General features: G+C 37.6%; 1 protein-coding gene across 3 annotated transcripts in view; it reads left to right on the top strand.

Annotated features, from left to right (window-relative positions):
* XRN1 (5'-3' exoribonuclease 1) overlaps positions 1–14,564 on the top strand; it is a 223,618-nt gene that overhangs the window by 82,067 nt on the left and 126,987 nt on the right. For all 3 annotated transcript variants that reach the window (XM_006869856.1, XM_006869855.1, XM_006869854.1), the window contains exons 16-18: positions 12,701–12,870; positions 13,866–13,986; positions 14,083–14,181. In XM_006869856.1, coding sequence (XP_006869918.1) covers positions 12,701–12,870; positions 13,866–13,986; positions 14,083–14,181 — 390 coding nt within the window. The remainder of the gene's footprint in view (positions 1–12,700; positions 12,871–13,865; positions 13,987–14,082; positions 14,182–14,564) is intronic.

The raw sequence follows: 14,564 nt of genomic DNA, 5'->3' as shown, positions 1-14,564 counted from the left end.
TTATCTTCCTCTTGCCTCCATCTTTTTTTTTTTTTTGTCAACCTACCTTTTGTTGCCTTCCCTTTCACTCAAGTTAAAACAGTCTATTCTATCTTGAAATCTACTTCCTCCTCATTTGAAAGTTCTATAACCACACTACTCCCTCATTTTACTTTGTAATTTTCTTCATTCCAAACTGGTATCTCTGGTTCCATAGTTTTAATCTTGTGTGCTTTTTTTACTCTGGATATTTCTGTATCTGGGTTGACTTCTGGGTGGTGTTGTCAAATATGTTAATTTTAGGTGGTTGTCTGTTGTTGGTTCTCTGTTCCAGAAAGTACCCTTCAGTATTTTTTGAAAGTTGGTCTGGTTTTTACAAATTCCTTTAATAACTGTTTATCAGGAAATGTTTTAATTTGGCCCTCATAATTGAGGGAAAATTTTGCTAGGCATCTAATTCTTGGTTGGAAGTCGATTTGATTTCATAATTTTATGTATGTTATCCCATTACCTTTTTTTCCTACATGGTTTTTGCTGAGAAATCAGAGCTTTAGTCTTACTGGTTCTCATTTGTAGGTAACTTTTTTATTTTCCTGAGATGCTCTTAGGATTCTTTCCTTGTCTTTGGTTTGGGAAAGTTTGATTATAGTATGTCTTGGTGATTTTCTTTTGAGGTCTGTCCTGTTAGGGGTTTGTTCAGCTTCTTGAATTCATATCTTTTCATCTTTCATGATGTTAAGGAGGTTTTCTTCTAAAAATTCTTCAACAATTTTCTCTCTTTTTTTTTTAATCTCTTCCCATGCGAGTAAAGTTTTACTAAAACATAACACAGAAACGGCTGCACCAATACATTGACATAGAACTCGTTCAAGCCAGATTCAGAAGTTCAAGCCAGATTCAGAAGAGGCCATGGAATGAGGGCTATCATTGCTGATGTCTGATGGATCTTGGCTGAAAGCTGAGAATATCAGAAAGATATTTACCTGTGCTTTATTGACTATGCAAAGGCTTTCGATTGTGTGAATCATGACAAGCTATGAACAACATTGTGAAGTATGAGTATTCTGGAACACTTAATTGTGCTCATGAGGAATCTGTACATGGACTCAGAGGCAATTGTTTGAACAGAACATGGGAACACTGAATGGTTTAAAATTAAGAAAGGTGTGTGACAAGGTTGTATGTTTTCACCATGTTTATTCAACCTATATGCTGAGCAAATGATCCGAGTAGCTGGGTTCTATGAAGAAAAACGTGGCTTCAGGATTAGAGGAAGACTTATTAACAACCTGTGATATGCAGATGATATAACCTTGCTAGCTGAAAGTGAAGAGGACTTCAGATACTTACTGATGAAGATCAAAGAGCACAGCCTTCGGTATGGATTGTATCTCAATATAAAGAAAACAAAAGTCCTCACCACTGGACCAATAAACAACATTCTTATCAATGGAGAAGAGATTGAAGTTGTCAAGAACTTCATTCTTCTTGAATCAACTATCAACACTCATGGAAGCAATAGTCAAGAAATCAGACAACATATTTCATTAGGCGTATATGCTGCACAAGACCTTTTTAAAGTGTTGAAGAGCAAAGATAACATCTTGAGGACTAAGGTGTGCCTGATCCAAGCCATGGTATTTTCAATAACCTCGTATGCATGTGAAAGCTGGACAGTGAATAAGGAAGACCGTAGAAGAATTGATGCTTTTGAGTTATGGTGTTAGAAGAGAATATTGAAAGTGCCATAGGCTGCCAAAAAAAACAGCAGATCTGTTTTGGAAGAAGTGCAGCCAGAGTGCTCCTTGGAGGACAAGATGGCCAAACTTCGTCTCTCATACTTTGGACATATTGTCAGGAGGGACCAGTCGCTAGAGAAGGATATCATGTTTGGTAGGATGGAGGATCATAGCAAAAGAGGAAGACCCCCAGCGAGATGGATTGGCAAAGTGGCAGCATCAGTGGGCTCAAGCTTGACAACAATAGTGAGGTTTGCCCAGGACCGGGCAGTGTTTCGTTCTGCTGTGCATAAGGTTGCTATGAATAGGTACCGACTCAGTGGCACCCAACAACAACAACTTCCTGTTCTGGAATTACTATCATATGTAATTTTTTCTTTCTGATGGTGTCGCACATAATTCTTAGGCTATCTTTAGATTTTTTTTTTTTTTTTTAATTTTCTGATTGTTCCTCTAGCAGATTAGTATTGAGATATATCTTCAAGCTTCCTAATTCTGACTTTTACTGATTTAATTCTACTTCTTTGTACTTTCAGTCTATTATCTCTTCCTGAAGTCTAAGCATTAATCTTCTGAATTTCTCTTTGCTGGTTTTTCATGGTCTCTTATTTTCTTTCATTTATTTTGTTAATTTGTTCGTGTAGTGTTTTCCTGAATTCTTAGTTTTGTCTGTGTTTCCCTTGATTTCATCTGCAACTTTCTCTATCTTTCTTTAATCAGTTGAAGGTACCTACATATCATTCTTTTTTATTCCTTATCAAGTAGATGCAATGCTATTAGTTTCTCAGAAATATTTTCTAGTTTCCTGTTTATTTGATCACTTACTGGAGTAAGTGTCTTGTTTCTTTGTGTGAACTGAATTTTTCTATTGTTGTCAGGATATTATGGTGTAGTTGTATTTTGTTATTAATTGATAATTGTAAGTTGATGTTTTCTTAGGCACTAACCACCTGGCTTCTGGTGAGTGTGACATAGAGTGGAAGTGTGTTCAGGGCTCTGTGTTTTGTGTTCATGCTTAACAGATGAGGGTAGTTTTGACCAATGTTGTCTACTGTCTGTCATTGATCAGATATTACAGGAGAGGGTGGTGACCATTGACAGAAAGTGGGACTAAAGAAGGTGCAGGTATGGCTTGTCTGCATGGGCATGGTTGCTATCTCTCATAGGGTTGTTGTTGTCAAGTGCCGTTGAGTCGGTTCTGACCCATAGTGAACCCTGTATAGGGTTTCCGAGGAGCGGCTGGTGAGCTTGAACTGCCAACCTTGCAGTTCAAACGGCTTTGCAGTCTGGCACATTAACCCACAGTGCCACACCAGGACTCCTCTCATAGGGTAGGACAAGAAAAAAAGAAAAAACAAACAACAGCAAAATAAGAAAATAACTCAACAATAGCAAGAAAAAAAAAATTAATAACTAAAATGAGAAAAGGAAAGAAGAATAACAAAGGAAGAGAAAAAGGAAAAGAAAAATAATAAAACTGGGAGAAGAAGAAAAGACAACGCGTACAGAAACTAGTAAAGAAAAAAATCCAAAGAAGCCGGAAGAGATAAAAATAAAAGAGAAACAAAAGAACAGAAAGAGAAAAGGAAAGAAGAAAAAGAAGGGAACAGAGAGAAAAGAGAAAAAACAAAGTAAAAAATTGGGATAAGGGCAGAACCTAGAGAGGGAAAAACAGGGAGGTGAGGGGTCAGGGCATCTGGTATGGGTCAGCACCCTCTGCCAATCAAGTAACTCATGGGGTTGGTGGAGAGGGAGGGGATGAGATGCCCAGCCCTAGGAGTTCCTGCCAGCTTAGGTGTTGTTTTGTCAGAGCACCTGGTCCTGTAATAGTTTGTGCCCCTTCAGAAGGTGGCTGAGGTCAGGTTCCTTGTTACCAAAAGGAACTCTTACAAGCTCAAAGGTCAGCTGGCGACAGGGCGGCTGGTTATGGAGGGCATTCTGCTCATCCAGGGGTGGCCAGGCACCTGGCACTGTACATTCTGCTGCTCTAATGAGAAACAGTTCACAGCCTCTAGACATGAGGGTGGTCTACCCAGTGGCTTGTGATCCTCAACTGCACAGCCCCAGCCTCAGTCACTGCAACCCCCACCCCTGAGGGTTATCAGCAGCCACTGGTCAGAGGAAAGTGGTGGCTGGTCCTTTTGTTGGTCACCAGTAGGGTGTGGGGAACAAGGACAAATCGCACCTTTCTTATCACCAGCCGCCAGTGTATTTGTGTGGTAAGGTCACTCTCTCGAACAAATGGTGCTTGCAGATATTCAAGATGGCTTCACCATGTCAGGCCAGCAAACAGTTCACCGGCTGTTTCTTCTCTCACTGATTGTTCAGCTTCTTCTCATAGTCACTATTCAATCTACTTCTCTATCCTTTCCTCTGAAGCCCAGGGTTCCAGGATATCATCCTTATCTGTTTCATTTGGTCTCTGTATCTCTGTTGTAAAGGGTCTGCCTAATCCACCATCATACAAGGAGAAAGAATGCAGATCTTGAATAAGAGGATTCTTCATTTGAGGATATAGTGCCTAGAAAGAACAACAGCTGAAAGTTGTAAACTAGCAGCACTTCAGCATCTGGGGGAATAAGTTCATCAGTACCATAAGGAGGATCTGAGCAGCAAGTCACAACGTCAGCTGCATCACTGTACCTTAAAATGATGCTATTCTAAAAACTAAATCAAACCAGTTATTGTGAAATTGATTTTGAATCATTGCAATCTTGTCTTTTAAAGTGCAACTAAACTCCATAACATTTTCGTAAATGACTATGATCTTTTTAGAAGTAAACTGTTGGACCTTTTCCCTAGGACACCTCTGGAGGCACTGGAACTATCAGCCTTTCAGTTAGTAGCCAATCACTAAAGTGTTTAAAGAATTACCTGCATAGTCTATCTGAAAGATGCTAAGGTATTCAAGATTGCAGGGATAAAGATGTTATTCATGCTTTCGTAGAGCTAGGTAAACTGGAAAAATCTTGATATTCTTGAGGGGAAGAAGGTTTAGAATTAAACTTTGTAATATTAGAGAAGAAATAGGAAGTAAGTGTCATTGTCAGAAAGTGAAAAGTAGTTATATGAATTCAGTTTACTTTTATTTCCTGAAAGACTGTTATTAACTTGATTGTATGCCTTAAATTATCAATGGTACTTTAGAATCAATATATTATGGTACCATATTATCTGTTTTATTACATAGTCTTTTCCAGATTTTGCCACTTCCCTTTCTATCACTTCTGTAAATGTTTTGAAAGTGACATAAAGGATTACTCTACTTAATGGTTAAGAGACCGCTTTGGAAAATAGTTTGGCAGTTTCTTATAAAGTTATATATTTTCCATACAATTCAGAAGTTACACTCTTGGGTATTTATTCTAGAAACATGCAAACTTGTATTTACTCAAATATTCAAAGCAGCTTTATTTGTAATGATGCTAAACTGGAAATAATCCAAATATCCTTCAGCAGGTAAGTAGATAAACTAGATAGTACATTCATATAATGGAATACTACTAGGTAATAAAAAGGAATGAGCTATTGATAAACAACTTGCATGAAAAAGTTCACTATCATAATAGTCAATCTCATATATGCTGTATGATTCCTTTTACATAATACTCAAAACAACAAAATTATTGTGATGTAAGACAGATCACTAGGTGACAGGGGTGTGAGTTGGGGCTAGGTTATGACTATAAAGTGGTGGTGGTGGTGTTTGTGTGCCATAGAGTCGCTTCCGACTCACACAGTGATCTTTTACAGGGTTTCCAAGGCTGTTAATCTTTATGGGAGCAGAAAGCCTAGTCTGTCTCCCGAGGAATGACTGATAGATTCAAACTGCTGACCTTGTGATTAGCAGCCCAGTTCGTAATACACTGTTACCAGGAATCCGTATTAAGGGGTTGTTGTTAAGTGCCATCAAGTTGGTTCTGATTCATAGTGACCCAAGGGTTTCCAAGGAGCAACTGGTGGTTCTGAACCACCAACTTTGTGGTTAGTAGTCCAGTGCTTCTCCTACAGGGCCACACCAGGACTCCTATAAAGGGGTGTTGTTGTTAAGTTCCATGGATTCCGTTTTGACACAATAACCCTGTATAAGGTTTCTGAGGCTTTAAATATTTTTTATGGGGTAGTAAACCTCATCTTTCTCCCTGGGAGCGGCTGGTGGGCTTGAAATGCAGACCTTGTGATTTGCAGTGCAGTGCTTATCCTATGGAGCCACCATGCTTCTCTATAAAGAAACTTGCTGTGAAGAGCCTTTGAGTTGTTTCTGACTTATAGCGACTCTGTATAGGGTTTCCAAGGCTTTAAAAAAATTTTTTTTTTTTTTTTTTTAGGTTTTTGTGGATTGAGTAAAAGTTTACAGGGCAGATCATCAGTTTTACATTCAATAAATCATACACCTTGTTTCATTACAATTATTATAATCCCCTCCATGTACCATCAGTTAACAGTATTTCTCTCTATCTACTTTAGCTTTAAAAAAAACAAAAAACACTCTGGCATATATAATACTTTATATCGCCAAAGGACACATTATGCAAGTCTGCCTCCTGGCCACCATCTCTTAGTCCCTCTCTTTCCATAAATCTAGAATCCGTAGCTGCTCCCCTTTTCCATGACCCCATCTCTGCCTCCATCTCTGGCATTGCTGCTTCTCTGGATAAGATCCTAAATTCTGCTTGTGCGCTTCTCCCTTGATGGTCCTAGGGTCCTCTGTTTCTGGACTGTAAGATTAACCAATTCCCTGTTTTTGTTACAAAACTTCTACCTTTACAGTTGTGACAGTCACAATTAGTCATGATAACAGTTATTCACTACTGAACTATATGAATCTTATCCCCATCTCTTTTCACCAGACCGATCTAGACAAGATGAAATCTAGTGGGGATTCTTTCTTTCCCCCCATACTCTTAAACTAAACTCCTTCTTGAAACCTTGTAAGCTAGTCACTAAATGCCTTTATCGCCCCTTCATTTTAAGTAGCCAGTGTCTAAGTTGCCCATCCCTATCTAACCTGTGTACTGAGGGGATAGCTTTGAAACTTGATGTGAAGATTCCTTCCCTCTCTGTTGGTATGTAGAGTAACTACTGCTCTGAGTATAGGTCAGGGTCATCAAATTGTAGCAATTTACCCTTGTTTCCTTTATTTAAAAAAAAAATTTTTTTTGGTAATCTTCCTTTAGTCGAGTTCTGATTATCGATCCATCGAGGCTAGGTCAAATGGGTACTTTCTGCAAGTTTGGGTGTTCTTGTGCATCTTGCCTCACTTCAGGCTTTTTAAATTTTTGCAGAAGCATTAAGCCTCATTTTTCTCCTGGAAAGCAACTGGTGGGCTAGTTACATGGACCTTTTGTTCACTGTCCAGTGCTTATCCTATGGAGTTACTGCGCTCCCCTTATAAAGGGGTTGGTTGCTTGTCTGGCTTATAGCAAGCTTGTATAGGATTTCTGAAGCTGTAAATCTTTACAGAAGTAGAAAGCCTCATCTTTCTCCTACAGAATGGCTGGTAGTTTTGAATTGCTGACCTTGATGTTAACAGCCCTACTCGTAACCACTACACTACCAGAGCTCCTAATGTGACGCTGTGGATTAATGTGCTACACTACAAAGTTGGTTTGAACCACAAGGCTTAAACGCTGTCCCCTAGAATGTTATGATATTTGTTGTTGTAAAGTTGATTTCTTTTTACTTTAATAGACATTATAAAACTTTCAGTGTATATTTTAGGGGTGGAGTTTATCATTTTTAAATATTTTGTATTTACTGTCTTGGACCTTTGCTTATTTGTTTTGCTTTGCTTTAGTTACTTTTTTTCCCTGAGACAGTTAATATTTACAGCCTCTGTGGAACCAGCTATGGCCATGTTGTTGCTATTGGTAGGTAACTTTCAAGTCAGTACCGACTCATACCAACCTTATGTTCAACGATACACTGCCCAGTCCTGGGCCAGTCTCACAAACGTTGCTATGCTTGAGCCCATTGTTTTTGCCATTGTGGCAATCCATCTCATTGGGGGTCTTCATCTTTTTCACTGACCCTCCACTTTACCAAGCATGATGTCCTTCTCCAGAGACTGGTTCTCCTGATAATACGTCCTAAGTTTGAGAGATGAAGTCTGGCCATCCTGGCTTTTAAGGAGAATTCTGGCTGTACTTCTTCCAACACAGAGTGCTTGTTCTTTTGGCGGTTCATGGTATTTTTAATATTCTCCTCTAACAGAATAATTCAGATGCATCAATTCTTCTACAGTCTTCCTTATTCATTGTCCAGCTTTCACTTGCATATGAGGTTATTGAAAATACCATGACTTGAGTCAGTGCACCTTAGTTCTCAAACTGATATCTTTGCTTTTGAACACTTTAAAAACATCTTGTACAGCAGATTTGCTTAATGCAAATCATCATTTGATGTCTTGACTGCTGCTTCCTTGCGTGTTGATGGTTGATCCAAGCAAAATGAAGTCTATGACAACTGAAGTCTTCTCCATTTATCTTGATGTTATTTACTGGTACAGTGGTGAGGATTTTTGTTTTCTTTACTTTGGGGTGTAACCCATATGGAAGGCTGTGGTCTTTGAGCTTCATCAGTAAGTATTGTAAGTTCTCTTCGCTTTCAGCTAGGAAGGTTGTATCATCTGCATATTGTAGGTTGTTAGAAGTCTTCCTCCAATCTTGATGCTACACTCTTCATCGAATCCATCTTCTCAGATTATTTGCTCAGCATACAGATTGTATAAGTATGGTGAAAGAAACAACCCTGGTACACACCTTTCCTGATTTTAAACCATTCAGTGTCCCCTTGTTCTGTTCAATTTACTTAGTGCCTCTTGGTCTACATACAGGTTTCTCATGAAAAAAATTACGTATCTTGGAATATTCATTCTCCGTAATGTTGTCCATAGCTTGTCATGATCCACACAATCCAAAGCCTTTGTGTAATCAGTAAAGCGCAGGTAAACATCTTTCTGATATTCTCTGCTTTAATCCAAGACCCATCTGATGTCACCGGTGATATCCCTTGACTGAATCTGGCGTGAATCTCTGACAGTTCCCTGTCAGTGTATTGTTGCAGCCATTTTTAAATTATCTTTAGCTAAATTTTACTTGCATGTGATATTAGTGATATTGTCCGATGATTTCTGCCTTCTTTTGGGTCGGTTTTAACTGCAAGGTTGTTGGTTCAAGCTCACCAGTCACTCCTTGGAAACCTTGTATAGGGTTGCTATGGGTCAGAATCAACTCGATGGCACTTAAAAACAACATCAACCATGCCTAGGATATTGATGTTTAATCATTCCTTTTCAATTTTTGACAACTTCCGATTTTACTAGATTCATACTATGTACATTCCATTACTAATGGATTACTAATGGATTACTTTGTACATTCCATTACTAATGGATGTTTACATCTGTTTCTCCATATTTTGAGTTGTGCCCCATCAGAAAATAAAGGTCCCCAATGCTTTATTGCATTTGTGTCATTATGTTCAATTCTACTTTGAGGAGGCAGCTCTTCCTAGTTGTATTTTGAGTGCCTTCCAACCTCAGGGGTTCATCTTCCAGCACTATATCTGACATTAATATGATGTTCTTCATTTTTCAATATTCAATATTCTGATGCTCTCTGACAATGTTCATAAGGTTTTCAGTGATTAAATATTTGGAATTAGTCTGTCTTTCCTTCTTCCTAATCTGTTTTGTGTCCTGCTGTGGTGCTGTGCGTTAATGCACCAGACTGCAAAGCCATTTGAATTACAAGGACAGCTGTACATGCTCACCAGCTGCTCCTTGAAAACCATATACAGGGTCACTATGGGTCGGCACCGACTTGATGGCACTTAACAACAACAATAACAATCTGTCTTAGTCTGGAAGCGCAGAAGAAACTTGTCCACCATGGGTGACCCCACTGGTATTTAAAATATTGGTGGCATAGCTTCCCGAATCACAACAACATGCAAGTCACCACAGTCTGTCGAACTGACAAGTGGTGGAGTCATGGCCATAGAAATGGAAATAATATATATTCATAAGACATTTAAAAAAATAATAAATCATATATAGATTTTGGGGGGACTTAATAATAAAAATTCAAGGATATCCCTCCAGCTCAGTAAATAGAAATCAAGTCATTCTTTAATGGTGGTGGTGGTGGTTATGTGCCGTGGAGTCGGAACCGACTCATAGCCACCCTGTACAGGGTTTCCGAGGCTGTATATCTTTACGGGAGCAGTACACCTCATCTTTCTCCCGCAGAACAGCTGGTAGTTTCGAGCTGCTGACCTTGCGGTTCACAGCCCTATTCGTAACCACTACGCTACAGTATTAATGGTATGAATATACCATAATTTATTCAGCTGGTACTCTGATTGATATTCAAACCACTGCATGTTTTTTGACATTGTATCCAATATTGTGATAAAAAGTGTTTATATATTTATGTATGTATTCTTTGTGTTGGTTTATGCATTCTTAACTGTTGGGAGCTTTTATTTTTGTAAAGTAGATTCCCAAAATTGGGATGCTAGGTCAGTTGTTGTTGTTGTTAGGTGCCATCGAGTAGGTACCAACTCATAGCGACCTTATGCACAGCAGAAGGAAACACTGCCCGATCCTGGGCAAACCTCACATTTGAGTCCATTCATGTTACCACTTGGCCAGTCCATCTCGTTGGGGGGTCTTCCTCTTTTTCTCTGACCCTCCACCTTACCAAACATGATATCCTTCTCCAGCGACTGGTCCCTCCTGACAACATGTCCAAAGTATGAGATATGAGATATGAAGTTTTGGCCATCTTAGCCTCCAAGGAGCACTCTGGATGCACTTCATCCAAAACGGATCTGTTGGTTCTTTTGGCAGCCCAAGGCACTTTCAGTATTCTCCTCCAACACCATAGCTCAAAAACATCAATTCTTCTGTGGTCTTCCTTATTCACTGTCCAGCTTTCACATGCATTTGAGGGTATTGAAAATACCGTGGCTTGGGTCAGGCGCACCTTAGTCCTCAAGCTGACATCTTTGCTCTTCAACACTTTAAAAAGGTCTTGTGCAGCAGATTTGCCTAATGCAATACGTTGTTTGATTTCTTGACTGCTGCTTCCATGAGTGTTGATAGTTGATCCAAGAAGAATGAAGTCCTTGACAACTTCAATCTTTTCTCCGTTAATAAGAATGATGTTTATTGGTCCAGTGGTGAGGATTTACGAATTTATATTTTTAGTTTTAATGAATATTACTGATTAATTTTACATGAAGATTAGTCTCATTCACACCAAAGTGCCCAATCAACATTTCTTCTCCAGTGCTAGTATTCTGTTTAACTTTGCCCCATGTATTGTATTTCCTTTACCCTTAATATGAGTAGAGTTTTATCGGTAGGTTTTTATTTTCTCCTTTTTAAATTGTCTGTTTTATGCCCTCTTTCCTACTTCTCTTTCTATTTATCTTCTTACAGCAGTGCTGGTGGTACTATAGGATAAGCACTGGATTGTTAACCACAAAGTTGGCAGTTCAAACCCACAAGCCACTCCTCAAGAGAAAGATGAAGCTATATGCTCCCGTAAACATTTATAGCTTCAGGAACGTTGAACCAGGGATATCATGTTGTTGTTGTTGTTAAGGGATATCATAGCGGACATTGTATGAATTTTGAGTGAAAACCACCTAGGGCAACCATCCTACACTTTTCATTCCAAACACATTATTGAAGAAGTCTTAGACTCCTGTAAGAACCATCTTTACACTCCTAATAGTAGCAACAGCTGTGTATATTAGAGGAATTTCCCCCTAATCTAGCATTTGTTGCTTAATATGTTTGTGACGCCTGCTTTCATGCGAATCTTTTTTTTTTTTTCATTAAAAATGCATTTTCCCTTAAAGCTATTAAATGTTTTGCTCAGTAAGAGTTCTAACCTCTAAATTGTCAATCCTCTCCTAAATTTTCTCTTAACGCTTTCATTGTTTTATTACTGTGACACTCGTTTTTGTTATGCTGTAAAATTGGGAAGTGTATATGTTTTCCCCCTATTATTTCAATATAGTATCTGAATACAATTTTTGGTGTCTGATGTGTGATTCACCATGGTTCTCTTGTAGTGTCAATATTAAAGTGAACTATGTTGTTGTTGAGTACTGTCTAGTTGGTTCCGACTCATAGCATCCCTGTTTCTGAGTTTTCTGAGGAGTGGCTGGTGAGTTTGAACAGCTGACCTTGCAGTTGAAACCAACCTTGAGGTTGAATGCTTATCCTATGGCACCATACCAGGACTCCAAAGTGGCCTATAGTTACTTTAAAGAAGTCATCATTGTTAAGTGTGGTTGAACTGGATCCAACTCATAGCAACCCTGTATAGAGTTTCTGAGGAGCGGCTGGTGGGTTTGAACTGCCAATCTTATAGTTAGCAGTCCAGTGCTTATCCTGTAGTGCCATACCAGGACTACATAAATAAAAAGTGATAGTATCTAGTAAAACAAGTCTCTAGTTATTTTTTTCTGCTCACATATTCATTTATCTATATGAACCCTAACATCATTTTGTCCTTAAAAAAAATTAAACCACAGAGAATCTGAATGGAATGATACTCTAAGTTATCAGGTGATTGGGAATGGTGGAGATGTCTATACATTGTAGAATTTGTAAAGTAAGATTTTTAGTGCTCTATGAATTATGATAAATTATGAAAATTCTGACAAGTTTGCATTTAAGATTTGATCATCCACTCCTATTCTTATCTACACTTTAGTGACTACTGTTTAAATAGTGGCCTCAGAGGAATTTATGATTGCAGCAATATTTTATGTCTTTTTGAAGTAAATAAATAGTGCATCAGTTTTTCATATAATGAAATAGAAAAGAATTCCTTCAGTTAAGATTTGTTTTTCAAGAACACAAATGGTAATTGTATATACTGGGGGGAAGTATTTATAATGTATGTTGAAATTACAAAATATTTGCACTTTTAACTGCTCTCTTCTATCTTAATATTCAGAAGCGATTGTTGGAAGCCATGGAGTCATGTAACCACTCCCTCAAAAAAGAAGAGAGAAAAAGGAATCAACATAGTGAGTGCCTAAAATGCTGGTATGATGGAGACATGGAGTTTACTTACCCCTCTCCGTGGCCAGAAAAATTCCCTGACATACAACGATGTTGCACAAGGTAATGGGATTTGGTAGCTTTTTGATAACCATGAATAATGAAAAAAAAGCTATGAAATACCTATTTGGAAAATTACCAAGTAGTTTATTGCATTTACTCAACATCAATCAATAATGAATGAATCACCTCTAACTTGCCAAGCATCATCGTCTTTCTTCCTGTATTTATAGTTCTCAGCTTGGATCAGATTGTTTCTCTCTTTGCTTCTTTTGATAAACTTGATATATTTCTTCTCAATTTTATGTCTCTGTTTGCCTCCTTCAAGAAGATATGTGAATTTTTATTATTTCATTTCCAGTAACTTTGATCCCAGGATTATGTAGTATTTTTTTACTTTATCTCTTATACTCCCCACCTAACTAAAAAGAAAAAAGTCAAAGAAATAAAACACTTTTGTTGGTGTTTCAGACCCACTTTTTCTTTCTCACTGAGATTTCTCCTTTGTTTTTACTATTCTCTTATTCTCCTTGCAAAAAATCTACCAAGATAACACAGTAGCAGATAAAGTGAACATCTGTTTGTTGTGATATTTCCTTTTGTTTAAAACATAGAGAAAGATGGAATTGAAACTATAAAAATTTCATACTATGAGTTTTGGAACATGGAGGGTATAGAGATTTGTATTTCGTTTTATACTTGCCTTCATTTTAATAATTAGTGATACAGAAGTTGGAGACTTTTAAAAGTTCAGAGAAAATTTTAATTAAAAGACAATGAAATTTTTCCACAAAATTTTTGAAGCCTCTTCTTGTATATTGTTTTTATTTAAATTAATGGAAGAAAACTTATGAACAGTAACCTACAGACATGGTGTTTCTGGACCAAAAACAACAAAGAATCTGGGTCCTCTGTATTTTCTTTATTATAAAGGAATAATTGTCATTCCCTTTTTTCAAAGCAAGGATGGTTCATAAAAATAATCAAGGATAAATTGACAAGCTATAGTTGTTTGTAATATATGAGTTTTAAATTAAATTCCTTGATTTGTTTTCTAGGTACAAAATCATATCTTTAGATGCTTGGCGTGTAGACATAAGCAAGAACAAAATAACGAGGGTTGACCAGAAAGCGTTATATTTCTGTGGATTTCCTACTCTGAAACACATCAAACACAAAGTTAGTGTCTACTTTGTTGAGAAAATTTTCACTTTATTGAATATAAAGTGATTCTTGAGAAAGATTTGAAATTTAATTCTCTGAATTCTTTTAAAGTTTTTTTTAAAGAAAAGTGGTGTACAAGTATTCCAACAAAGCAGTCGTGGAGAGAACATGATGTTAGAAATCTTACTGAATGCAGATTCAGATGACCTTGTAAGTATGTTATTTATTATTCCTTAATTTGGCACTTACTATGTATAAAACTATTCTAGGTGCTGAGATGTTTACCAGAGATATAACATATTTTAACATGTTATAAATATATTTTATCTCAAAAGTTCACAGTCAAAGGGATACTGCAAAGAAACATTGAGACAGGTTCAGCACATGTGTGATAGTGACTTAATGAGCAAAAATAAGCTCTAAAATTATTGAAAAGGATGTGAGCTATGTAAGCTAAAGATTAAACATACACCTGTAGACAAGAAAAGCCTAGAGTTGGGAGCTAAAAAATACGTTAGGGCCAAGAGGACTAAGGAGTAGGGAAAGCATTCTAGTTGAAAAGAGTAGTAGTAGTAGTTGTTGTTGTTGTTGTT

The sequence above is a fragment of the Chrysochloris asiatica genome, unplaced genomic scaffold (genome assembly GCF_000296735.1).
Source record: "Chrysochloris asiatica unplaced genomic scaffold, ChrAsi1.0 scaffold00136, whole genome shotgun sequence".
Lineage (NCBI taxonomy): Eukaryota > Metazoa > Chordata > Mammalia > Afrosoricida > Chrysochloridae > Chrysochloris > Chrysochloris asiatica.
The sequence above is the reverse complement of the archived record's forward strand: the minus strand, read 5'-3'. Positions and strand labels throughout refer to the sequence as shown.